The 25,858-nt window shown below is 50.8% G+C and overlaps 1 protein-coding gene across 4 annotated transcripts in view; it reads left to right on the top strand.

Annotated features, from left to right (window-relative positions):
- Positions 1–481: 481 nt before the first annotated feature.
- Positions 482–25,858, top strand: part of Itga9 (integrin subunit alpha 9) — a 308,053-nt gene continuing 282,676 nt past the window's right edge. Inside the window, exons 1-3 of one of the 4 annotated variants that reach the window (XM_063266145.1) lie at positions 482–942; positions 18,894–19,021; positions 20,546–20,652. In XM_063266145.1, coding sequence (XP_063122215.1) covers positions 755–942; positions 18,894–19,021; positions 20,546–20,652 — 423 coding nt within the window. In that variant the 5' untranslated portion in view covers positions 482–754. 4 annotated transcript variants of the gene reach the window in all.

The following is a 25,858-nucleotide window of genomic DNA, read 5'->3' on the forward strand; positions in this document are numbered from 1 at the left end:
ATTGTGTGTCCCCCGACTTGGAAAGCACTGGCCAGGTCTGGGAGTATGGAAGTCCACATGACTAATTCTTTTTTTTTTTTTTTTTTGGTTCTTTTTTTTTCGGAGCTGGGGACCGAACCCAGGGCCTTGCGCTTCCTAGGTAAGCGCTCTACCACTGAGCTAAATCCCCAGCCCCTCACATGACTAATTCTTAAGGCAACTGACTGGAGGTCTTGAGCGGTTCCCTCTGAAGAAGAGCTTCCAGACGGGCAGGGCCAGAATATTCACTCATCCTTGGCTCGGGTGACTTTAGGCCTTTGTGTGTGAAAGAGACTTGAGAAAGACTCACAGTGTAAGACAAAAGGAGAGAGACCCAGCCAGCTTGGACCCCACAGAGCCTAGGATACTGGAGAGGATGTGGTTCATCCAGGTTCAGCACCAGGTCCAGGCGGTGCTCCGGGAGCCGCGTCCAGCAGGGGGCGCTGCGGGCCCGTCCCGCCAGGGCCGCCCGGGCCGCCCACCCCTCGGGCGCGCCTCTCCGCAGTCCAGTGCCGCCCGGGCCCCGGACCCACTCCATCGGAGAGCGCAGAGCTCTCGGCGGGGATCGAGAGGACGCGGCGCGCTGGCGGCCTCCCCTGGCCTCTTTCCTGCTCGCGCTGCAGCCCTTCCCAGCGTCCCGGGCTCAGACTTGGAGTGCACAGCTCGCGCCCCGGGCAGCGTCGTGTCCCGGGAGCCCCGATCGCGGGGCAGGGCGCAGGGCGGCGGCCGGCTGGGGATGGGCGGCCCGGCTGCAAAGGGGACCGGCGCCGGGGGGCTCCGCGCGCTGCTGCTGGCGCTGGTGGCCGCGGGGGTCCCGGCGGGCGCCTACAACATCGACGCGCAGCGCCCGGTGCGCTTCCAGGGCCCCCCGGGCTCCTTCTTCGGCTACGCGGTGCTGGAGCACTTCCACGACAACACGCGCTGGTGAGTGTACCCCCTGTGGATCCTCGACTCCGGTGCGGCCACCCCGCGATCCCCCAAGTCCGCCGCCGCCTTTCCGGCCTCTTCCACGCCGCCTCCCGAGGAGCCGATTTAAATGTCCAACGGCCACGCTGACATCCTGGCCTGCTCTCCGAGGCCCCGGGGGTCCCTGGGGTCCCTGCTCTCCCTGGGCATTCAGGCGCAGCTTCATTCTCGCCACAGTAAAGTTAGTTGGCTGTCTGCCCTCGAGGGGCCACCGCTGGCTGGCCGACTGCCCCAGATTCCCGGAGGGCCCCTAGGAGGCCAGGCTGCTCTCGGGGGACCACTCCATGTAACTCTAGGGCAGCAGCACGCAAGAAGCAGGGAAACAGGGGATGGGTGGGAGTTGGTTCTGGGGGGCGTAGGGATCTCCAGAGGGGAACTGGGGACCCCACAAGGTTCTGAGAGGATCTGGGATGCATGGAGGACTCCCCCCACTCAAGGAACAGACTGTGTGGTTGGTGGGCAGCCTGGAGCTCTTCTCCCACGTGCCAGTCTAGAGACAGGACTTAAGAGAATGAGGTTTTTGGATCAAGGGGTATGGTTGCTGACTAGCGAGATGGGTGGGCCTGCAGGAAAGAATGTCTCTCCCTCATTAAGCATCAATAGTGAAGTTAACTGACCCTTCAGCAGAAGCGCTTAGAGAAGATAGGTAGACCGCTTTCCTGGAATGAAGCGGCCGCTGCACCACGCCCACCTTCTCATAGCAGCTAGAGTTCAGTTCAACCTCGTTCTAGATGATGTTACTGTGGGACCAGGAGATGGCTAGTTCAAGTTGAGGGTGTTATTCAGTGAGTGAGCATCCTTAGAGGCAGCGGGCTGGGAGATGGAGACCGGGAATGTGTGTGTGTTGGATATGTAACACACTGGGAGTCTGTGCTCAGAACTGGACAGGGGCAGAGCAAATAGGGGGTTTGTGGATGCGGGCCTTCCAGAACCTTGGGGAAAGAGAACTTTGCGACTGGCCTTTTTAACACGGCCATGTACTTAAGAGAGCAGTTTCCAAAGTCCTTTCGTCCACATCCTTTCCTGACGTTGATTCTAGTCACAGTGTTACCAGCCACAGTTGCTTCCTGCGTTTGACAAACCCTTTTCAGACAGCAGGGCAGAACACTTTCCTATTGTCCCCTGACTCCAGGTCCACCATGGGCTTTGGGCTTGGTACAGATTACAGCTGGAGAGTTTGTAGAGTACATCCCAGAACCCCACATAGTGTGGCCTTGGCACTAGCATATGGGAGGAGCTGTCAAAGATAGAAGGGCTGTTCTGGGTTGGGGGCTACTAAGGAAAGGTCAGGCAGCCAAGGGAGCCAAAGGTGTGGCTAGCCGCTGTGCTCTGCAACAACCTGGGTCTAGGGACAGGGGCCAGGCTCCTGTCACCTGGATTTGGATGGTCCCCAGATCACAGCCTCTCTGGTCGGTAACTAGATAGGAGCAGAGCCAGCAGAGGAGCGAGGTGTTCAGCTTGCTTCGTTTTTAAAAGAGGTTGTGAATAAGTTTTGCAGAGAAAGAGGGTTTGGTCTGATGCTTGGGCACCCATGCTGCATTGCTGTGGTGGTCATGCTGGGGCTTGACCTCATCAGGAAAGGGTAAGGCATTTCTGTGGGGACAAGCAGCTGGCCTGCTGATCTCAGAAGTGTCCCACCTGCTGCCCAACCACTCCCTACCCTGGAGTGCTACTGCTCCCTCAGGTTTTTAGCAGCCCCTGAAATAAATAAATAAATAAATAAATAAATAAATAAATAAATAAATATACATGTGTGTATATCTCATATATAAGATATAATTTTTACAAATATAAAATCTCTTTGAAGCAGACGGTATTCTCACTATAGTACCATAGTCTCTTCTTGAATTCTTTTGCTGCTTAAAAAAAAAAAACAACCCTTTCCTCCCCACACTTTTCTTTCTTCTTTCATTTCCCTAACATTTTCCCCTCAGCTTTAAATACAGCTTCTTCTGCTGCTATTCCTAGTCAGGGGCCTGTGAACTTTGAAGCAAGAGAAACTTCCATTTCTTCTCTCCTCCTCTGGAGTGAGACCTGTGTGAGGTCAACAGAGCCTGGGACAAAGGCTTTTCACTTACACAAGCCCCTACTGCAGCCCCAGGTTTACTTTTATGCCTATATGTTAAGAAAATCTTAGAGGTAGCCATGGGTCTAGTCTTGTGAAATCTGCGTTGACCCTCAATCTTTGCCTTAACTTAACAACTCTAGGGTCGGTTGATTGACTTAATGACTGAATGTAAGTCTCTTAGTATTAGGTAGTTCCCGACCATTGTCCTCTAAACTTCCTGGGTCGTTTCCAGTTGCTTATAATTGTAATAACATATGTAAGCATTCTTACAGTGAAACGCTGTGGACGTTCTTAATTATTTCCTCCCAATCAATTCCTGGAATCAGAATTCCTCAGTCAGCTAGAATGACAGTTTTACAGTATTCTGTATTGTATTACAAAGGTTCCTGTGAAGTGGGAAACACGGGGGATTTGGGTCTTGGAGTTTAGTAGCTGTTTAGCCAAAGGGTGGTGTGGTGCAGAGAGTGGGAGAGCAGAGAAAACTTGGTGGAGTAGCTTAGAAAGTTCACAGTCTAAAGTGGGGAGAGAAGAGGTGTCTCCAGGAGAAACAACGATGAAACCTGGGTAGGAAAGATGGCTAACGTTAAGTAAACATTGTATCTTCTGTTCCTCTTCCAGATGAAATGGTCTTTAGTTTATCAGTTGTGATGTGATTTGGGACCTTCGCTTCATGCTAACTAGCTCTGGGTTGTATTGTGCACAGGGCAGAGAGAATGTGCTGGAAAGGACAGGGAGAACCCAGACACCAGGTGGCAGAGCTGAGGGATCCAGGTCGTGGTACCAGTTCCTGTTACTGTAACACACACCTGAGTTAGAAAACTTACAAAGAGCAGAGGTTCCTTTTGGCAAGATTCTGACTGGAGGCGATGGTTGTTGGCCCTGATGCTTTTTAGCTCTGTCAGGATCAGGGCTGCATCATTGTGGAAGTTCATGAAGGGCAAAAATAGAGAAAGAGGCAGGGGCTGGGCTGTCCTTTTTAAAGAGTGAGACTTCCCACAGGCCTAACCCCATAAAGGTTTACCACCACTCAGCAGTGTTAAACTGGACCTGAGCCTGCACCACAGGATGTTTTACAAGACCCACAGGCGTGTGTGTGTGTGTGTGTGTGTGTGTGTGTGTGTGTGTGTGTGTGTGTGTGACAGAGCACATGAAGTGTCTCTGCGGTGAAACTGTCAGCTCTTTGGTCTGTAGCCAAGTGCTTTATGAACTCAAATTGTTCCTTCTTGAGGGAGGTCAATGCCCGCATGAAAACAGGGGGGACCTTGCCTCTCAGAACCCCTGTGTTGAGTCTGGCTCCCGAAACCATACTCCCATTCATGACACAACCAGACCCAGCCTTGTTCAAAGTACTTCTTGAACAGACCCTTGTCACCGTGCCTTGGTCAGCAAGAATTGTCCCTGTGGATAAACCATAAGAACCCGATGGCATTGGTACCAGTTTTGATGCAGACATGAAAGTGACCGAGCTTTTTTTCCCTTTCTTCTGATGATACCCAGAGAGCGTCTGCACACTCAGAACTCTCCCGTCCCTCCCCTCCCCAACCCTGATTCTTCTGGCATCCTTTGAACAACAGGAGTAGGTGCCAGGGAACATAGACAAAGCCAATTTCTGTCCCCTTCTCTAGCAGTTTCTCAGCTGCAGAACGGACAACTGTGACACTCTGAGATATAAATAAATGGAGTCTGGCTGCCCCAGCACCCCCCCCCCCTCGCCCCCGACGCTCTGGAGTCCAAAGTGGTTGGGTGCGCTGGCTTCCTCTCTGGCGACGTGCTTCCTGCTTCTCCTGGGACAGCAAGACTGCCGTGCTCAGGCACTGAGCGAGCTCTCGGAAGTGGCAGGCTGGCAGGGCATCATTGAGTGAGGAGTCAGTCGGAGCAACTCCAGCGTTCCGTTTGCATTTAGAGCTGAGGAGTCAAAGTTCTGATGTGCTGCCAGGTGACGTGGCCACCTGCCGGGGTATTGTGATTTACAGAAAAGTGGACTAAAACTAGACAGAATTAAGAATCCAGCTCACAGTCATGAATGAGAGGTCACGTGGTTGTGTCTGGGGCAGTCCGAATAGGGAAATGTTTATCAGCCCCAGAAGGTTCTACTGACTAAAGTCTTAAAGAGTTAGGAAAGGCTTGAAGGAAACTCAAAAGCAACAACAAGAGGGTCAGTCCTTAGCATATTTAACTATTAAAACCCCAGGAGCATGGGCTTATCAAAAACTTGTGCAGCATGGTAGGTGGACAAGCTTTCTTTTCATCTGTGAAACTTTGAAGCGCCTGTCGTGTACCTGGAGGTAATGGGAAAAGCCACCCACTGCTTTCTGGGGTTCAAAATATCAGCTGCATCCAGCTGAGGGGAGGCAGACGTGGGGTGTTTATTCAGAGGGAAGAGGGAGATTCCTAAGAAGGTGAAGGGTTTAGAAGGGGGCCTTGGGATTTGGGGCTCTGCTCCCCAACCCCATCTGGCCTTGTCAATCTCTGTGAGGAAACACGGGAACCGGTGTTAGTCCAGCCGGTGTTAGTCCAGCCGTCTAAGCTCTCTGACCTGTGTTGGCTCATTGCGCATGCTCAGTGAGTTCTACTCAACTCTGAGCTTGGGGAGTGTGCGGGGAGAGAGGCATGTAGTCACTTCCTCAGAGGCTCTTCTCCAACCGGACCTCCCTTGTCCCGCTTTCTCACCCTCCTGCGAGGCGGAGCTGAAAGCACATGCAAGGGGTCCATGTTCAAAGGGGACCCAAAAAGTGTCTGGAGTATTTCCCAGAAGATCCCGGGGAACAGGCAAGGGTGCTGTTTCTCCAGCTGGTGCTGAATCACCTTATTACCCAAGGGAGAACCTAAGACAGACTCTGTCTCCTCAGTCAGGAACAGCTGCGGGTGTGAGAGTGCGCAAAGGGCTGTCCCCAGCCAGCTCCCGTACCCTGTGATATGCTTCTGTCCAGATGCCAGCTCCTTCTGATAATGCGTGGGATTTGTCTTTGGAAAACCGTTTTCGTGTTTATTTAAAGCAAAGTGTCTGCGAGACTCGCGGGAAATCGTTTACCTCCAATGGAGTTGACCGTAACTTTAGAAGGCAAAATGAGTTCTATCCGAGTGTTGCCGGGTAAGGCCGATGGGCCAGCCGCATCTATAGGCATAGTTGGATTTTGTTAAATGTGTGTGTGTGTGTGTGTGTGTGTGCGCGCGCGCGCGCGCGCGCGCGCGCACACATACTGAAGGCCAGAGGACACCCTGAGTTGTCAAGCCTCAGATACTGTCCACTTTGCTCTATGTGTTAGGGTCTCTCACTGGCCTGCAGCTGGCCAAGCAGGTTGGACTGACTGGCTGGCCAGCGAGCCCTAGTTATCCCAGAACAATGATTCTGGTATAATGTCACCACACCTGGCTTTTTAATGTGGGTTTGGGGGCACTGAACTCAGGTCCTTAGAGTTGTAAGGCAAACACTTTGCAAACTGAATCATCTCCCCAGGTCTGCTAGCTGAATCTTATGCCCACTTCTTTCCAGACAGCCCAGGAGACATAGGGATTGATGATTGACTTTTGGGAGCTACTTGGACGCAGAGTCTGCTTTATTCTTGCCACAAGCTGGCCCTTGGGGGTCTCTGTTTCTGATGCCACAGGACTCAGGAAAGGGACTTAGAGGCCCAGCAGGCTTCCTAACCTTGAATCACTGAGGTCTATGAACTGTAAATCTTTTTAAGCAAGTGGGTTTGGCTGACTACCAAGGCAGAATGAATGGTTTTATCGCCACCTTTCTTTGTGCCAGAGGAAGTCTTAGGGAGTGAAGGAAAGTCCTAAGCCGGGAAGTAGGGGGTGAGCGTCTGAAACAGAGGGCTCACTGGGTCCCCAAGACCCGCTCTTCAGGACAACCAAGGGGACTTGTGTTGTGTGTTGAAATTAGCAAAACGGCTTCAGCGACAGGTGGGAGAAGGACTCCTGAGTGGCCTGAGAGGCGTCATGGGTAAGAGCAGATGGAGGAGGTAAATTTAGTGCCTTTTTTGTGTCCCTGTATTTGGGACAACAAGTCACCTTCATGCTGGAATCATTGGCCTCAGGAGCAGTTGTCTGCTATTCAGACAGAAGGGAGTAGCCTCAATCTGTGGCAGGAGCTGGGAAAGCCAGATTACATGTGGGTGATGTGGAAACAAAGCAGGAAGCTAGGTCAACATTCTGGAGTATACCGTCTCTTCAAGAACACTTAACTGAATGCCAGAAAGACTTGCTGCGACAGCAGGACCTTTAATCAGAAACCTATGGGATTGGGAGTCCTAGACTTTTGGGTGTCTTTCCTAGTCATGGTCTTGCAGAGCTGGGGACAGGTAGCATTCACAGCTGTCACAGGAGCTTTGGCTCCTACCCTGGGCTCCGCACAAGTATAGAAAGTAAGTTGTTATTCATTGGTTTTTAAAAATCAACTCTGTGAACAAACACCTGACAGAAGCTATGTGAGGGAGGAAAGACTTCTTTTGGTTTCTGAGAGTTCACTGGGTCCACAACTGCTTTGCCCAGTGCCCATGGGTAGAGCATTGTGGTGAAGGGGGTGTGGCTGACGCGCTTCTTGTTAAAACACCGTGGCAGAGGGATCTACTTTAGTGGATTGCACAGTAGGTCATGTAGCCCAATAATGGCTTTCTGCATTCAGGGGAGGCTGAGAGATTGGTAGCTGCTTAGTCTGTGAAGGGTAACGCCTCATCAGGCCCAGACTGATGATCTAGAAGATTCTCAGAGAGTCAGACACATGTCTCCACTTGACTGTGCAAGGCTGAAGGAGCTGGTTCCAAGCAGCTCAGGGGAGCTTTCTGCACCTCACAGTGAGGGGAAGTGCATCGTGAAACAAAAGGGGCCAGAGCAAAACGTGTCTTCCAAAGACTAGGGACTCGAGTCCTCCAAACTAGGCACTGCTTCTGCCTTCCCCAGCGATGTCACTGAGATGGATCCACCCGTGAGGTTGGAGCTCTCGATATCTCTGTAAAGGTCATCACAGACACCCCCAGAATGTGCTTTACTAATCTATTCATCGGCCTTTAAGCTAACAGTTGAACATGACCCCTGCAGGTTACTCTCCCTGGTCAGTATGCTGCCTGCTACAGGGATACTGGACCTGGGTACCATTAAAGAGCAGGATGGTGCCATGTCATTGTCATGGCTGCCACTGAGAAGGCAGAGACAAGCAGATCCCTGGGGCTTGCCAGCCAGCAAAGCCCACTGAGTGAGTGTTAGGCCAGTGAGGAAAACCATCTCAAACAAAATGCACAGTGCCTGGTAGATGAATGAATCGAAGTTTGACCTCTGGCTCTTACACACCTGCATATATGTGCACACACACAAGCACTGACCATCATACATGCCTGGCTTTTACATACCTGCATATATGTGCACACACACAAGCACTAACCATCATACATGCCTGGCCTTTACACACCTGTGTATATGTGCACACACACAAGCACTAACTGTCATACATGCCTGGCTCTTACACACCTGCACATATGTGCACACACACAAGCACTAACCATCATACATGCCTGGCCTTTACACACCTGTGTATATGTGCACACACACAAGCACTGACTGCCACAGATGCCTGACCCTTCCACACCTGCACATATGTGCACACACACAAACACTGACCACCACGGATGCCTGTAGTCCCAAGGAGATGTAGAAATGCTGAGAACTACACAGTTTCACCATCATGTGATGAAAGCCTTGAAGAAGGAAACGATGAGAAACAACGGGAAAACTGTCTGCCCCTGCTTTGGTCTCCAGAGGTCTAAGCTGGCTGCATTGTTGCCTGACACGGGACCACAGCCCATGTCCCACGCCAGGTCCAGTCACCCATCCTCCACTAGCCAATCAAAACTGCCAAATTAGTATGAAAAGCAGAAAAACGTTTCTTCAGTGTGAGCAGACTGGGGAGGGCGGCAGACAGATCAAGGGACACTCCTCTCTCTGCCCAACTCTGTCTTCATGCGTTGAAGTGAGGCTACTGTTTAAATGGAGGACAGAGTTGTGCTCTGGAAGTCCTGGACAAGGCATGTTCCCACCTTTCATTGTTTTGGGGCTCTGGTACCTACCCAGGAAGATGGGCCTCCCCAAGATGTCAACACTGAAATCTCTTTCTGAGAGAAGAGTTCCCCCTCTGGCTGGACCATACTTTAGTGTTTTCTTTTCCCAGCATGAAATTCCTGGGGGGACTTCCAGTTTCTAGGGGTTGGGGCTGTTTTAACAGTCCAACAGCCAATGCACGGGGCACAAATGTCACTTAGCACCTTCATCCCTGCCAGGTTCCTTTGGACTGCAATGTGAACCTGATGTTCTCAGCTGTGTGAGAGCACAGTCCTTGGCTTGTGAGTCCTCCGCTCTCTGATGCCCTGGGCGCGTCTGTTGAGAGCGGCGGCCTCTGAGGCCCCTCCATCCCTCCATGACCCACCCTGCTCTGTGGCCTTCTCCCCCTTGGCTGGACTCAGAACTCCATCTGCTTCCTTCCCTGATGACTCTCCTTCCCTTCGTTTACTCCGAGCTGTTTTAACCACCTTTGATGGAGACTCCTGTGTGTCAGAGGCGTGGTGTGTGTCATCAGCCTACTGTGGCTGAGGCACAGAGACACCCAGCCACCCGGCAAGTCCAGGTGAAGCGTTGTTACTTGCACCCAAGCTGCCCTAATTCAACGCTAACTCAGCTGCTTTGTGGACCAGCATACCTCCTGCTCTCAAGCCTTCATTCCAGGAAGTACAGCCCCGAGCAAGAAAAAGACAACGGTCTGATACCTCTTTGGGGCATTTTTGTGAGCTTTTACAAATGACAGACCCTAATCCACCCACTTTGTGGTGTGGGGTCCCCAGATACTTTGATATCTGTTTCCCCTCGTGGTCCATCAAATTGCTGTGCCAGGGAGAGGCTATGAAATCCCTCTATTCTAGAGAGAAGGGAAGGGAAGGCCAGGGGACCCATCTAAGGTCACATGGGTAGAGAAACCAGTCAGCTCCAGGGACGGTGCGGTAATTATTTTTCTTGTGGTTGCAACTGAGCACCTGCCAAGAAGCAGTTAAGGGAGGAAGCATAAAATAATACCAATTGTGCTTATCTCTGTCTAGCTTCAAATGAACGAGGCTCAAACCATGATTTATTTATTAGACTCTGCAACTACTGTGGGACGGCCCATAATCTAATCCTCCAGTGCTAGACTGGCTACTTCCCCAGCTGTGCTCCCCAGATACTCACTGTTTGAATCTTCCTGGGTTATTTCTGCTCCAGCAACCTGGCATCCTGGGGAAGCATTTCCCTCGGGCACGTGCTGCTGGTCCACCGTGACTAACGGAGACCTCCCTCTCTATCTGTCTTCTCCTCCTCCAAGCTCCTCCTCTCATTTCTCCTTCTCCTGGTGTGGGTCCCTACTTTCGACCCCCAACCACACAACTCAAAACTCCACCCCTCTCTCTTCTCCCCAGTAATTGGCGGTAGGCATTTTTATTTAATCAATGGTTTTAAATCTGGGAGTAAGGTTTACACAGCAGAGGCTGGTGTACGTGGGGGTTTGCTCAGCTCGGGACAACCAGCTCTTGGGTTACAGAATTTATCATATGAATACAAGCAGCATCAGAACAACCTCCAAGACAGAAGTGTTTGCTTTTGCTCATAGTTCAAGGATGCACAGTCCACCATGGTGGGAAAGGCATGGTGGCAGGAGCCCGAAGTGGCTGGTCACACCGAATCCACAGTCCGGAAGCCGAGATGGTGGCTGGCACACAGCTCGCCTTTCATCTTTAGTTTTCGGGATGGTTCAGCTCACATTTGGGATGGGTCTTCCCTCCTCAGTTAATTCTTCCCGGAAACATCTTCATGGTCATACCCAGAAGTGTGTTTCCATGGTAAATCTAAACCTAGCCAAGTTGGCAATGAAGACTAACCATCGCAACAGACTTCCGGCAAATGTTCAGGGCTCCCCACAAACCTTCACACACACACACCTACCATGCCTCTCCCTAGCCCTGCACCTACCATGCCTCTCACAGCCACCAGGGACAGGTCTGTGGTCCTGGCTGGGGATGGGAGTCCTTTACAGGAAGGAAAGAACAGCAGGAAGCAAGAGGAGACAGAAATCCTTCTCATGCGGCCAACCAGGATGACCAGATTAGACTCGGGGGCAAATGATGAGGGATGGAGTTACCAAAACTCAGAGCCCTTAAAAAAAAAAAACAAACCACTGTTTCCAATGACCCGAAAGCCCAATGGCTGTCAGCAGCCATCATTCTGAAGGTCAGGATTCCATGGCTGTCAGGCTGAGATCAGCAAGCGTTTTTCTGCTCTGAGCCTAGCTTTCGTGTCAGCCTCTGTGTTGGCTGGTTGACCAGTTGCTGCAGGATCGACTTTAGCTGGGTGGCCCATCTCTGCTCTCCATGACACTTATCTTAGTAGGCTAACGTGGGCTGGGCACAAGGTGCCGTGCGGAGTGCCAGGAGAGTCGGTAGAGACGCACATGAGCCCAGCAGTCAGCCCTTCACTCCCCCTCCCATCCGAGCAGCCAAGGCAAGAGTCAGAAAGGAGGAAGCAGCCATCACCTTTCGGTGGGAGGAACTGCAGGGTTCTGTGGGACAGGACAGGGATTCAGGAAGGGTGGAGTACAGCGGTTGCTTCCCTAATGTGAATGGTGGTGAAATCACCCTCATCATCCCTGGATTTCTGTGATGTCAGCGGAAAGGCTGAATCGATGCTGCTGAGTGAGCAGAAAAACGGAGCTGAGGTCTAAGGGCCTATGAGTTCCCGGGGTGCTGTCCTTGGCAGCACTCCACATGGAGCCGGGACAAGTGAGGTGTCTAAGTGCTTGCCCCAGTACTACCTGGTATCTAAGCCCTGCCCCGAGTACCTGCTCTGTCCCTGGCACCACACTGGGTGCTTTATAACATTCTCTTGACCAAACCTCGCAAGAGTCCCGTTTTATAGCAGAGGAAAACCGAGGCTCAGAGTGGTCGAGAAACACATCGGAGGTCTCACAGCTTGTCAGTGGTGGAGGGAGAATTTGGTCTGTGCATCTCATATGTTATTGTGAGTAATTGGGCCACAAAGTGTAGACAACAGAGGGGAAGGCCAGGGATATGGTTGATATGGTAGAGTGCTTGTACAGGTTCTGCACTGTGTATGCCAGGTCTGGTGGTCTACGTCTGTGATCTCACCATTCGGGAGGTAGAGGCATGAGGACCAGGAGTTCGAGGTCATCCTTGGCTAGGTAGAAGCTCAAGACCAGGCTAATGTACAGAAGAAGACTCTGTCTCCACAAATGGAAAAGGCCTGAGGACGCTTGACTCCGGGAGACACTGCTGTGCAATCATGAGGACCCGAGTTTGATTCCTAACACTTACGAAAGGCAGCACAGTATGGCACAGTCCTGCAATCCCTGGGCTAAGGAGCCAGAGGCAAGGGATGCCAGGGCTCGCTGGCCAGCCATTCTAGATAAATCAGCAATCTCCAGGTTCAGCAAGAGACCTTGTCTCAAAAACAAGTGGAGAGAGATTGAGGAAGACACCCGACACTGACCTCTGATGCATACATGTATACTCACACATGTGCATGCTGTCTACACATAGGCACATCAAAATGATCACACACATATGTACACTTACCTCCTCACACAGACACACTACCATGTACACACATATGTGCACACTTCCATGAACACACACTACCATGTACACACATATGTGCACACTTCCATGAACACACACTACCATGTACACACATATGTGCCTGCTTTCCTGAACACACAGATGAACACATACATGTGCATGCTTACCTACACATACAGACACACCTCTTCACACATGTGCATGCTTGCCTGCATACACAGACACACTACTATATACATATGTCCCTGCTTCTCTGAACACACAAATGAGCACCAAAATGAATGCATACATGTGCATGCTTGCCTTCACACAGAGACACACCTCCACATGTGCATGCTTGCCTGCACACACAGACACACCTCTTCACACATGTGCATAGTTATCTACCCACACAGACACACTCCCACACATGTGCATGCTTGCCTGCACACACAGACACACCTCTTCACACATGTGCATACTTATCTACCCACACAGACACACTCCCACACATGTGCATGCTTGCCTGCACACACAGACACACCTCTTCACACATGTGCATACTTATCTACCCACACAGACACACTCCCACACATGTGCATGCTTGCCTGCACACACAGACACACCTCTTCACACATGTGCATGCTTGCCTGCACACACAGACACACCTCTTCACACATGTGCATAGTTATCTACCCACACAGACACACCTCTTCACACATGTGCATGCTTGTTTGCACACACAGACACACCTCTTCACACATGTGCATGCTTGCCTGCACACACAGACACACCACCATGTACACACACTCACAAACAACCCAAGTGGACCTGTTAGTGGAACGTGCCCAGCAAGGCCACTGCTAAATCACCTGCACCCTTGGTTTCCTGAAAGTTGAGGGACTTCTTGAGGCATTTCTGGTTCATGGCTCCTAGTGGTGAGCACTTGCCTTCTCCCTCTGAGGTGAAGCCTGCAGTCTGGTCGGAGGGCTCCAGCATGGTCCTCCACTCTGTGTCTAGTGCGAGGCAGGCAGCAGTTCCCGGGGGTTCTCTGCAGTGGATACACACTGATTAAGCTGCGTTCCTGTAACTGGAACACGGGTCCCGGGGGGACTCGTTGGTTTGGAATCAACTGCATGAAAACAAAGCTAATGGATTGGAAGTTTGTAATCCCCACACATTGTTCTCAAAAAACGGCTGTAATTTGGTATGGCCGCTGTGGCGTCTGTGGGGAGGGAGGGGAGGAGGGAGGGAGCCGAGAGGCATGGCTACTTCCAGGCTTTCCCTAGGAAGGCAGCTCTGTCTCAGCCTAGACCCTGATACCTGCTCTCCAAGGAACTGACCTGTGAGAGGAGAGTCAACTTCCGGTCCCCACAGGCACAAACCTGCATGCACACATGCACACATGCACACATCTCAGCCTATTTAAAGTAAGTTTATGCTTTTGTATTGGGTCTCATTTGTAGCTACGTTGGGAAGCATGTCTCTACCTTCTAGGAAACAGTCAAAGGGATAGGAGAAAGAGCACCTCTGGATGTGGACTCTGGGCTCAGAAGCCCCCACTATTGGGGACAGCACCTTAACCTGGCCTCCCTGTGTGGAATGTGTACAAGAAGTTGCCTGGTTGGATTTGCCTTGGTCAGGAGCCAGGCTCCTGTGATCCTCGATGTGGCTGGTGGCTAAACAGATGGGCACATGTTGCCGGAGAGGCTTGTGAGCCATTTACCAGGGAGGCAGACCTTTGGTTAGCACCATGCTGGCATCGTCAGTGTCTAATAAACCAAGGCCAGGGCTGGAGTTCACCTCTTCCATTCTGTGAGCCCGAGGGAGGATAAAAAGTCATTCTTTATGGATCAAACCTCAGTCTTTAAGTTACAGACTCAAGAGCCAAGTTCCAACCTCAGAGTTCCCATGGAGCTTCCTTAGGCTTCCCTGGGTGTGGTCATACACTAGATTAGCTCGCAGCAGAGAGGGTGCTGGGTACCTGCTGGTTTCTTTTTCCTCCCTCCTACTGAGCAGAAGCGGGGTTGGTACATGCTGCTATGTGGCACATGCTGCGGCCAGGCAGGTAGGGTCTAGGGCAAGTTTCAGGAGCAGCCTTGACTGCCTACATCTCATCTGTGAAATGGGAGTAATGTTAGCATCTTATAGGTGCTCGCATGGGACCACACCTGTGCAGAGGAAAGACATAGTCTTCTCTGGAGTGACATGAGAATGTCTCGAGTACTTCTGTAACTCAGAGGACAAGGAAAGAAACTGAAGGTGGCAGGTGGCATCCTTTCAGTGGTACACTCCGAACTCTGAGCTGCCGAGATCTTCGTGTCTCAGGATACACTTGGCCAGCAGCCAGCTGAACCAGCTTCAGACAAGCCACACTCTAAGGCTGGCCCGTTGTAGCTGTCATGCTGGACCGTGGCCTAGGTCAAGAACCAGCACTGGGCTGCCAAGGCAGCCACAGTGTTCTGTAAACACAGAGGCAAGCACATTCTCCAATATGCCATTCTCCGTGTGTGTCAGGCACGTGCCTAGACACACGTGTCTCCTTTAGCTCACATCACGGGATCTGAGGAAACTTTTCTTGTGGGACCTGCTGGTTGGAAGCATGAACCAGGGGATGCTAGCAGGCTTTGAATCACAGCTGCCATTCGAGCCATCGCGCACTTCAGGCCTGGAAGAGCATTAGAGCCCAGCAAGTCCCTTCTCTGCTTTAGACGCTGACAGACATTTTACCCACAAGCCTTGGCTCTGGGTTTGAAGAAGCAGCTATCTGAGAATTCTGCTCGCCAGGCTCCTTCCTGCCTGGCAAATCGGGAATGTGTCTGAACTGGAAGGAGTGGGACCATCGGATGGTTCTAGGGTTGTGGTGTTAATGCTGGGGACATGGTGGACTCACAGGCTGCTGCTTCCTGTTAGCCACTTCCTGACTCCTGTGGGCCGCGGGTTTCTCTCTCTTCTTTGCTTATTGTGACTTCAAAGCTATTCATCCTGGGAGAATACTTCTCTACAACACATTTGCTCATATCTACCCCTCACTCCATGGTCCTACTCCTCCTGGACCCCTCCTACCCATTTTCCCTCTTCCCCATTTCCCCTCCTTCTCAGTTCCCCTCTCTCTCTTTTCTTTTTATTTTTTTTTAAATTAAATTTACTTATATTTATTTTGAGACAGGTTCTTTACATAGCTGACAGTCCTGGAAGTGGACCAGACTGGCTTTAAAGTTCCAGAGATCCACCTGCCTGTCTCCTCTCTGAGGAGGTTAAACGCATGTGCCACCATGACCATCCCCTTTTCTTTAAAAAGAATATATATACAAATATATATATACATATATATATACATACACACACACACACACACACACACACACAAATATATATATTCCACTGAGTCGGGTGCTTCCCATATGTTCAATGAGGCTGTAGGTCTATTCACTAGGTCGCCAGCAACCAACCAGGGGTCAGTCAGATCCTTGAAGAAAATTGATTCTCTTCCTCCACTCCTCAGTAGCCATCCTTGGCCAATAGCTCCGGTCGAGGGGTGTGGCCTGTGAGTCCCTCCCCTACCCACGCTGGGCGTGCTGACTGGCTCGCCACTCCTGAGCACTGTGCTGGCAGGGACAGGTGCTCTGAGTTCTTGGGCATAACCTTTCCCTTATTTTCAGAACATACCTTTTCCCAGCAGCCCCCTGACCTTCCTCTTAGACTCTTTCCAGCCCCAATCCTAGATCCTCCCTGGCCCCCAGGAGCATGGGGCTGTGATAGAGACATTCATTTCTGACTGAGCACTTCAGCCCTCCCCTCTCTGCACCCTGACCAGACATGCGCCCCTGTTTCCATCACAGATGCTTCTTGGGTGAGACGGAACTCCTCTATGGTAGAAGGATATGTGTACAGAAGGCGGCTGGATGCAATGGAAACTTCTTTATTTTATTTTTGGTGCGCGGTGCTGGAGATGTTACCCAACGCCTCCGGCAGGCGCTCTGCTACTGAGCGACACCCGGCCCCTACTGTAAAATGAGTTACAAATGGTCCTTTACTGGGCTGATGGGAAACGTGAGTCTGTGGGAGGCTTAGGACCCAGAACAAGGGTTTTACATTTATACTCCCTCGCCCCCAGGGCTTGACAAGGCAGGCTGTGACGCTTTAGCTGTTTTAAGTTGTCAACCTGATAATTCTTTTCACCTGTGAAAACAACGGGTCCTCTAAGGAAGGCTCTTTGAGTTGCTCCAGTGGCTCAGGCTCAGCCCCTGAGGAGAGGGGGTGGGGGATTATCCCTTTGTGTGGCTTTCCTCTTGGGTTTGATTCTGAGTGTCATTATGGATTTGAGTTAGAGCATCCAAGGGCTGGCCAACCTCCCTGTGTGACTGAGCAAGGCAGTGAGTGTAGCCTTCGTGGGAAAGGACTCCCTTAGTCCTCACAGCCAGTGAGGGAATGCTACATTTGAGGCTCATCATGGAGGGGCTGAAGGAGTGGGAATGGATCCAGACAAGATCCTGCAGAGTCACATGGCGAGGCTCCTGGATGAGGGCCTCACTCTTAGCCCCATTCATATCCCAGCAAGGAGCAACAACCCCTATAGAAGCAAAAACATACCTTCCAGGGTTAATCTGGGAAGAGATAATTCTTTGCAGGGATGTGTGTGTGTGTGTGTGTGTGTGTGTGTGTGTGTGTGTGTGTGTGTGTGTAGTCCTCGGGGCTCCCTCAGGTTCTGGAGTGGGAATTAAGATAGACTTTTCCCATGGGGCCTGATACCAGGCCTCTGGTGTTTAATTAGTGACAGTGTCCATGAGCCTTGGCTGAAGTCCACTGAGGATTTCAGACACCAGCTGTACCATGCCCCAGGCTTGTTTGCCAATCTCTCTGCCTCACCGAGCAGTGGCGGGGAAGGTAATTAGTCATCATGACCTCTGAGTGGTGGGGAGGTGACTGGATGAGTGAGACCCCAAGAAGAAGGTAGCCTCTGGGACAGAGCAAGGGGATCAGGGCCAGTTTTCTTTATCCCAGGAGGCTCCTAACTCTCCTCTGGGAAGAAGCCTCACAGTGGTGCGTTCTATCCCAAGGCCTGCGTATCTAATATCCTGGGATGGTCAGCTTTGTCCTGTTTCATGGGTGCTGGAGTCAAAGGATAGCTCAAGTCCTCACTGAGCCAGGGTTTGGAATCTGCAGCTCTTGGAGCAGGAGCGTGGAGCTTGTCCGGTGTCCTTTTCCAAGTACTCACTGCTCAGCGCACATTGTGTCCAACTGTTACTTAATCTTCTGTGCTGTGATCTTTTGTGATGGATCTGCACTGGGGAGGTGGAGACAGGCTCACTTGGGGATCCCTGGGTTTGTGGGTGCCAGGCCAGGAAGAGACCCTGTTTGAAACAAAAGATGGATAAAACCCAAAGAATGACAATCAGGGGCAACTTCTGCTCATATATATATACATGAACACACACGCACGAGGGCACACACACGTATAACATATACATACACATGCATACGACACAAATGCGTGCACACACTTAAAAAACTCTACACAGATTTATGTCTGCAACTCAAAGTGAACTTAATGTTGCTGCCCTCTTTGTGTTCTGCACTGACCAGGCCCAGGCTGATCCCACTGTCCCCTATCCTACCTTCCCTCCCCTCCCCCACTCCCTACTTATCCCTCTGGTGACTGGTAACTGGTAAAAGTGGGCATCTGTTCAGTTACCTACCGATGGCCTTAGTCAGAGTGATGAAACACCACGACCACAGGCAGACCAGGGAGGGAAGGACTTATTTATTTGGCTTACACTTCACATCATTGTCCGCCACTGATGGAAGTCAGGGCAGGAACCTGGAGGCAGGAGCCAACGCAGAGGCCATGGCCGGGTGCTGCCTACTGGCTTGCTTGTCATGACTTGTTCAGATTGCTTCCTTATAGAACCCAGGATCATCAGCTCAGGGGTGGTCCCGCCCACAGTGGGCTGGGTCTGCCCCCATCAATACTAATTAGTAAATTGGCCTATAGGCTTGCATGCAACCCACTCTTACAGAGGCATCTTCTTAATTGAGGCTCCTCCCCCTCTGATGACTCAAACAGCCAGCACACCAAAGTCTTTGGCTTATTTTTCTACTGGTTTGTGTTTCTTTTCATTGGTTGTTTTACTTAAGCTGTGTGTGTGTGTGTGTTTCCTGATGCATACTCTGATTGCTCACTCTTAACCCCTGCCTTTTCTTCTCCAGCACTGATTGTGACCACACGCCTTTTTCTTTTTGATGTGCAGGGTCCTCGTGGGTGCACCAAAGGCAGATTCTAAATACAGCACTTCAGTAAAGTCCCCTGGAGCTGTGTTTAAGTGTCGTGTCCATACCAACCCTGACCGGAGATGCACCGAGCTGGACATGGCTCGAGGTGGGTGGACATGCCTGTCATCCTAGAAGTGGACGCGACACCTCCATACCTTGTTCTTTTCCTACTTAGGGTGGCCTCAGTGACCTGCCCTCCCTCCCTCTTTTCCTCCCTCCATCTAACAGATGTGTCCTGAGAGGCTGTAAGTTATTAGGCGCTGAGATATGCCAATGAACCAAGCAAAGAAGGAGCCTGCCATCCTGGACCTCAAAAACCAGTAGTCAGAATAGCCATTAAAATAAACGATAAAGTAAGAAATCCCGAGGGAAGGTGTGTGCTGGTGTCAACTCTATATTGGAGGTTGGAAAAGGCTTCCTTGGGGACCTTTCTGTGGATGGAATGGAGTTAGCTGGGAAGTCCAGGAAGTGAAGTCTCCAAGCAAGGACAGTGCCCTCACTGGGGAGCTGAGCAAGGGAGGGAAGAAGGTGGAAAGGACATCTGCCAAGCAGGAGGGGCTACACCACATAGGGCCTCACAGGACAGGTTAAATAACGAGGTTTCACTCTCTGTGCGGCCAAAGACCATTCAGATGAGTTTCAGCTTCTGCATCATATATGGTGAAAGGTGCGATCGGACGGATTATGGCTCACTTTGGTCTAGTGGGTAATTCAGATCTATGAGATCCGTCCCCACAGATTGGCTCTAGTCCAGCTGTACACACCAGGGATTGGCTGCACTGGATTACTCTGAGGAGACTGAGCTAGGAGAGGCAAGCACTGTGCAGCTAAGTGCAGAAGAGCCAGGTGGCTCACCGGCTGCTTCCAGGCCTCGCTTCCCCAAAGCCCTTTCTCACCCAGGCCTCTGTCACTGCTTTTTATACACAGAGGTCTGGGGAGATACCTCAGGGCATGTATGCTGAGCCTATCCCTTAGAATCTGCAGAAAGAGCAGCATGGGTGTATGCATGAGCTTGCAATTCCAGGGTTGAGGAGGTGGAGACCCATGGGGTCACTGATCAGCCAATGTAGCTATTCCTGTGAGCTCCAAGTTCAGCAAACACAAACATGTGGTGCACGCGCGCGCACACACACACACACACACACACAACTGCATAACTCCAATATGTGTGCACACACGTTAACATACAAACACACATTGATGCACTCCCCAATGTGTGCACACACACACACAAATACACACGCAAATGAACCCGTCAGCATATGCACAAACACATGCAAACTTGTAAACACACACACACACACACACACACACACACACACACAGCAAAGCGGGGGTGGGGGGAGAGTCCCAATTTTCTTTATCAGAAGAGACTTATGCTTGTGTGGTCTGCTCAGAGAAATGTTTGTAACAATGGCTTCCCAGAACATCAGTGGAAACACTTTTTCCTTCATAGAGAACTTTGTCATGGAAAAAGAAGACGCTGAATTAAACAGCAACATTTTGTTACAAGTTTCTATGGAGTTGACATTTTGTTATAGGTTTGAGTTTGAGTCCCCAGGACCACCCTTTGAAAAGCAGCCAGCTGCACCAGTCCTCAACCTGAATCTGACCTCTTTTCTCCCTCCAGAGAGGAATCGTGGCGAGTCCTGTGGGAAGACCTGCAGGGGAGACAGGGATGATGAGTGGATGGGAGTGAGCCTGGCCCGGCAGCCCAAGGCAGATGGCCGTGTTTTGGTAAGACCTCTGGGGAGAGGGTGACTTGGGACAGGGCTCCCTAAGAACGAAGGACTGACCCCATTCAGTCTGGCACAGAAGCCAGAACCCAACCTGAAGGCTATCTGTTCTGCATTGCTGCAGTGTCTGACCTGCAGTTTTAGCGGGGACAGCGTATGAGGCCACATGCAACTGCATGCAGCAGGGGACAGCTGTGAGGCTCAACACAAAACTGTAAAATCACTTAAAACACTGTGAGATCATTTTTGAGAGATTTAAAAATACCTCGATTGTGTGGTGCTGGAGTGTGAACCTTGTAGGTGACAGTATCATGTTGTCACGACAAAGGCTGAAAGACCTAGAACCTGTCATTGTATTGTCTTTAGACACATTGGGCTGAGAATATAGCTCAGTGGGACTGTTTTCTTCACATGCACGGGGCCATGATTGATCCCAGGAGGCAGAGAGGGGAGGGTGGAGAGAGAGAGACAGAGACAGAGACAGAGACAGAGAGACAGAGAGACTGACAGAGACACATAGAGAGAGAGAGAGAGTAGAGAGATAGGGAGACAGAGAGAGAGAGAGAGAGAGAGAGAGAGAGAGAGAGAGAGAGAGAATATGAGACTACAGGTAGAAAGAAGTTTGTAATTTCATTTACTACCTAAGTATTTTTGTGTATGTTTTCAGGTCAAGGTATAATTTACATAGAATACACAAACCTCGAAGCTGCAGCTTGGGTTCTGGCACACAAGTTCTCTGTGTCTTTATCTAGTCAGCCCTTACATCCCAGAGGCAGATGCTGCCTTGCAAACATTGTTCTTGATTTTTTGAGAACTTTACCCAAATGTAGCTCTATGCAGGTGTTTAATAACAGGGACACGCACAGTGAAAAGAGACGTGACTCTCATGAGTGACCCTCTGAAGGGTGCACACACATAGAGACAGATGTATACATACATATACATACACACATACACCTTTATGCATGCACACACCCATACACATACACCCACATACAAATGCACACACACATAGACACACACATACACATGCATATACACACATAAATCCTATATACATGCACAACATACACAAATACATACACTCATGCACACCCATACACAACACACACATAGACACACATATACACATGCACACACATATACACATAGAGAGACATATACACATATAAACACATGTTAAAAATAAACAAACTTCTAACTGTGACGGGGACTTGGTTACTAACCACTTTCTTTTTTTCCTTGTATAATTTTCTGTTGAGAGTACTCAAGCATGCACACCTCATAGTTTGGTGATGTTTTCACACGTGTGCATTCAGGCATCCCATGGCCAGCTCCCTGAAAGCTCCTTGGGCCCTTTCCCAGGCCGCTGGTGCCCTGCAGGGTGATCTCTTCAGACTTTCTATGAAGTCTGCTGTTGGCTTTCCTCAAAGGCTGTAGGAAGATTTATGTTTTAAAAGTTCAAGGTCAAGAAGAGAAAGTGAGTCCAGCTGCTGTATCTCAGGGGTTTCCTTTGGGCCACGAGCTGTCAAAGTTGGGGGCTTTGTGGATGTTTGTTCCCAGGGGAAATGGGTTTTCCTCAAGGACACAGGCCAGAAGTTTGCAGTCTCCTCTGAAGAGCTCCATTCTGTGTTGATCTCCTCTATCCCACCTCAGCACACTTAAGAGACCCCCTTATTGTTGGGTCCTTGGGAGGGAGAGAGCAGCTGGATACTCTCACCAGAATTACAAGGCCTCCCACTGGATACCACTATAGGTCCCATTGACTGCACCCCACCCCCATTTCTGCTGGCCTTGGATTCCAGTCCTTCAGTCCCGGTCACAGAAGGCCATGGATGATGTCCAAGCCACCACATTCTTCTAGGCATGGTGGTCTGACCCCCACAGGGTGACTCAGCCCCAAAGAGCCAGATCTCTTGTCTACCATTCTTGGGAAAGAGATGGGAGAAACCAAGCATGTATATTTCCCAGAGGGGACCCAAAACTGTGACTCAGAACCAATAGAGGGGAGGAGATAGTTGGGGACAGTAAGACATGAGATGCCCCTCCAGGCATGGAGTCTAGAGAGATAGCCTGCTCTGCCAAGATATACTAACTCGGGGATGTGGGACTTCGGTGTGGTTGAGAGCTTGTTTGTAAAAGTGCAAGACAGAGACTCAAAACTGTGCCAGTTGGTACAAGACTGGACCCAGGCTGGGATCTTGAGCAACGGCGAGGAGCATGGGAGACATTTGGCCCCAGAAAGCCAAGGAGGCAGGGTTCAAGATTTGTAGGAAGTGGGGCTACAGACAATCCTAGCTAAGTAACTGAGTTGAATTTCTGTTTTACACAATGCTTGAACCATTCGTTTTGTCAGTCACTCCCCTAAGGGTGCTGGAGAAAGAGAGGTGGGTATGAGAGGGCGTCTATAGCTCTCAGGTCTCAATTCTGTTGTCGTCATGTCTATGTATCATATGAAGCAGCACCTCAGCCTTTAAGAGTAGTATATGCTCTGAGGAAACATGTGCTTTCTTTGGGCATGCATGCTACTGATAAATGAAAAGCTCACTTCTCCACTGAAATCAGGAGACAACACGAGAAGTACACACGAGTTGTACAACGGCGTCCCGAGAACTCTCCATCTCACAAAGGTTAAACCCTGTATCTATTGAGCCAACCCTCTTCCCTCCGCCCCCTAGTTCCTGGTAGTCATCATTCTAATTCTGAAATGCTCGACACATCAGATTCTGTGCAGGTAGAAGTGGGCAGGATTCGTCATCTCAGGAGGGCTTCTGTCACTTAGCGCAGCGTCCTCACTGCTCAGCTCTGTCGTAGCCTATAGGACAGCATTCCTTTCTTTTCTTTCTCAAGACCAAGTGATACTTTACCACAAGTGCACAGCGTTTCCTTTGCTGACTCATGGATATAGGTTTAGGTGGCTTCTAGCTCCTTGACATTATGAATAAAGTTGCTACAAACACGAAGATTTATTAGACAGCCCACTTTCCCTTTCTCTCGGGTACACATGTGGAAGTGGGACTCTCAGATCGTGTGACAATTTTACTTTTCACTGTTGGAAATACCTCTACGCTGTGTTTCTCTAAAAGTGCACGGGCCGTTTCGTTTGGCCAGCATGCAGAAAGTTCCAGGGACAACTAAGTGTTCATCTGCTTGTTATCGGGGTCCTGGGGTATTGGAGACAGAATCCACATGCTAAGCACATGTTCTGTTACTGAGCCCCACCCCTAGGACACTCCGTTTCCCTTTTAAATAGTGGCCATCCTAAAGAGTGTGAGGTGACGTTTCATGACAGCTTGTGTATGTGTGTGTTAGTGTTATTTAAATCCATTTCATTTTTCTCTAATGTCTCGTTTTTGTCTGTGAAATCTTTCTGGGAAGCATTTTTTTTAATTGAAGGTATTAAAAGTGTTTTGGACCCTCAGGAATATTCTGTGGCACAGGATAAGACCTGTCTCCCCAGGGATACGGCCTTTGATTTCAAGGGTGGGATGGTAGAGAGTGAAAGCTGTGACGGGAGTAAATCATCTCAATGACAGATGGCCTTATCAGAACCAATGCTGCCAAGACCCAGGATGTCAAGCTGGTCCACCAGGCTAACCTTGGCCCAGTGGCTGCCCATCTTGGCTCTGTGTATAATGTGGTGCCTTCAAGTGTCCACCAGGGACAGATGATCCTTAATACAAATGCTACCATGGGACTGAAAGCAAGTTCCTTCCCTTCCCACTCTGTTCCCACACCTCTGGAGTACAGAGATGGTGTCCTCAGGAATAGGGAGGAGGGCTTAGTCAGCCAGCCACACAAGCACAAAGACCTGAGTCTAGATCACCAGCACCATGCAGAAGCTGGGCATAGCCATTCGTGTCTGTAGTCTTAGCCCTGGGAAGGCAGAGACAGAAGGATTCCTGGGGCTCACTGGCCGGCCAGTCAAACTGATGAGATCCAGGTTCAGTGGGAGACTCTATTTCAAAAAAAAAGGGGGGGGGGTTGGGGATTTAGCTCAGTGGTAGAGCGCTTGCCTAGCAAGCGCAAGGCCCTGGGTTCGGTCCCCAGCTCCGAAAAAAAGCTGGAAAGCAAGGGAGGAAGGTACTCTCTATTAACCTCTGGTTTCCATATGCATGCAAACACACACACACACACACACACACACACACACACAAACACACACACACACACACACACACACACACACACATACACATACACACATACACCAAACATTCAGAACCACGATCTCCCCTCATCAGAGCTGCCGAGCCTCAGATAACGAATTATCTAAAAGGCTCGATTTTTTCTGGGTGGAAGCAGCAATTTCCGGCTCTAACTTGGCTGTTTCCTTTCTGAATGTCAGTGCCCTCTCCCTCTCCCTCTCCCTCTCCCTCTCCCTCTCCCTCTCACCTCTCCCTCTCCCTCTCCCTCTCCCTCTCCCTCTCACCTCTCCCTCTCCCTCTCCCTCTCACCTCTCCCTCTCACCTCTCCCTCTCCCTCTCACCTCTCCCTCTCCCTCTCACCTCTCCCTCTCCCTCTCACCTCTTCCTCTCACCTCTCCCTCTCCCTCTCACCTCTTCCTCTCCCTCTCACCTCTCCCTCTCACCTCTTCCTCTCCCTCTCACCTCTCCCTCTCCCTCTCACCTCTCCCTCTCCCCTCCCTCTCACCTCTCCCTCTCCCTCTCCCCCTCCCCCTCCCTCTCCCTCTCCCCTCCCTCTCACCTCTCCCTCTCCCCCTCCCTCTCACCTCTCCCTCTCCCTCTCCCTCTCCCCCTCCCCCTCCCTCTCCCTCTCCCCTCCCTCTCACCTCTCCCTCTCCCTCTCCCCCTCCCCCTCCTTCTCCCTCTCCCCTCCCTCTCACCTCTCCCTCTCCCTCTCCCCCTCCCCCTCCACTCCCTCTCACCTCTCCCTCTCCCTCTCCCCCTCCCCCTCCACTCCCTCTCACCTCTCCCTCCTCCTCCCCCTCCCCTCCCCTCCCCTCCCCCTCCCTCTCTCTCTCCCTCTCTCTCATCTGCCTCATTTGCCTACTTCCCTTGTGTCCGTCTTCTTCAAAGTCACCGGGATGTTCCATGTGACTATTTCTGTCACTGCTTCCTAGTTTAGTGTGTGTGTGTGTGTGTGTGTGTGTGTGTGTGTGTGTGTGTGTGTGTGTGAATGAGTACTCTGCTGAAATATAACACATGAAGAAAAGTGCACAGATCAAGAGAATGCACTCCAATGAG

Source organism: Rattus norvegicus, chromosome 8 (genome assembly GCF_036323735.1).
Source record: "Rattus norvegicus strain BN/NHsdMcwi chromosome 8, GRCr8, whole genome shotgun sequence".
Lineage (NCBI taxonomy): Eukaryota > Metazoa > Chordata > Mammalia > Rodentia > Muridae > Rattus > Rattus norvegicus.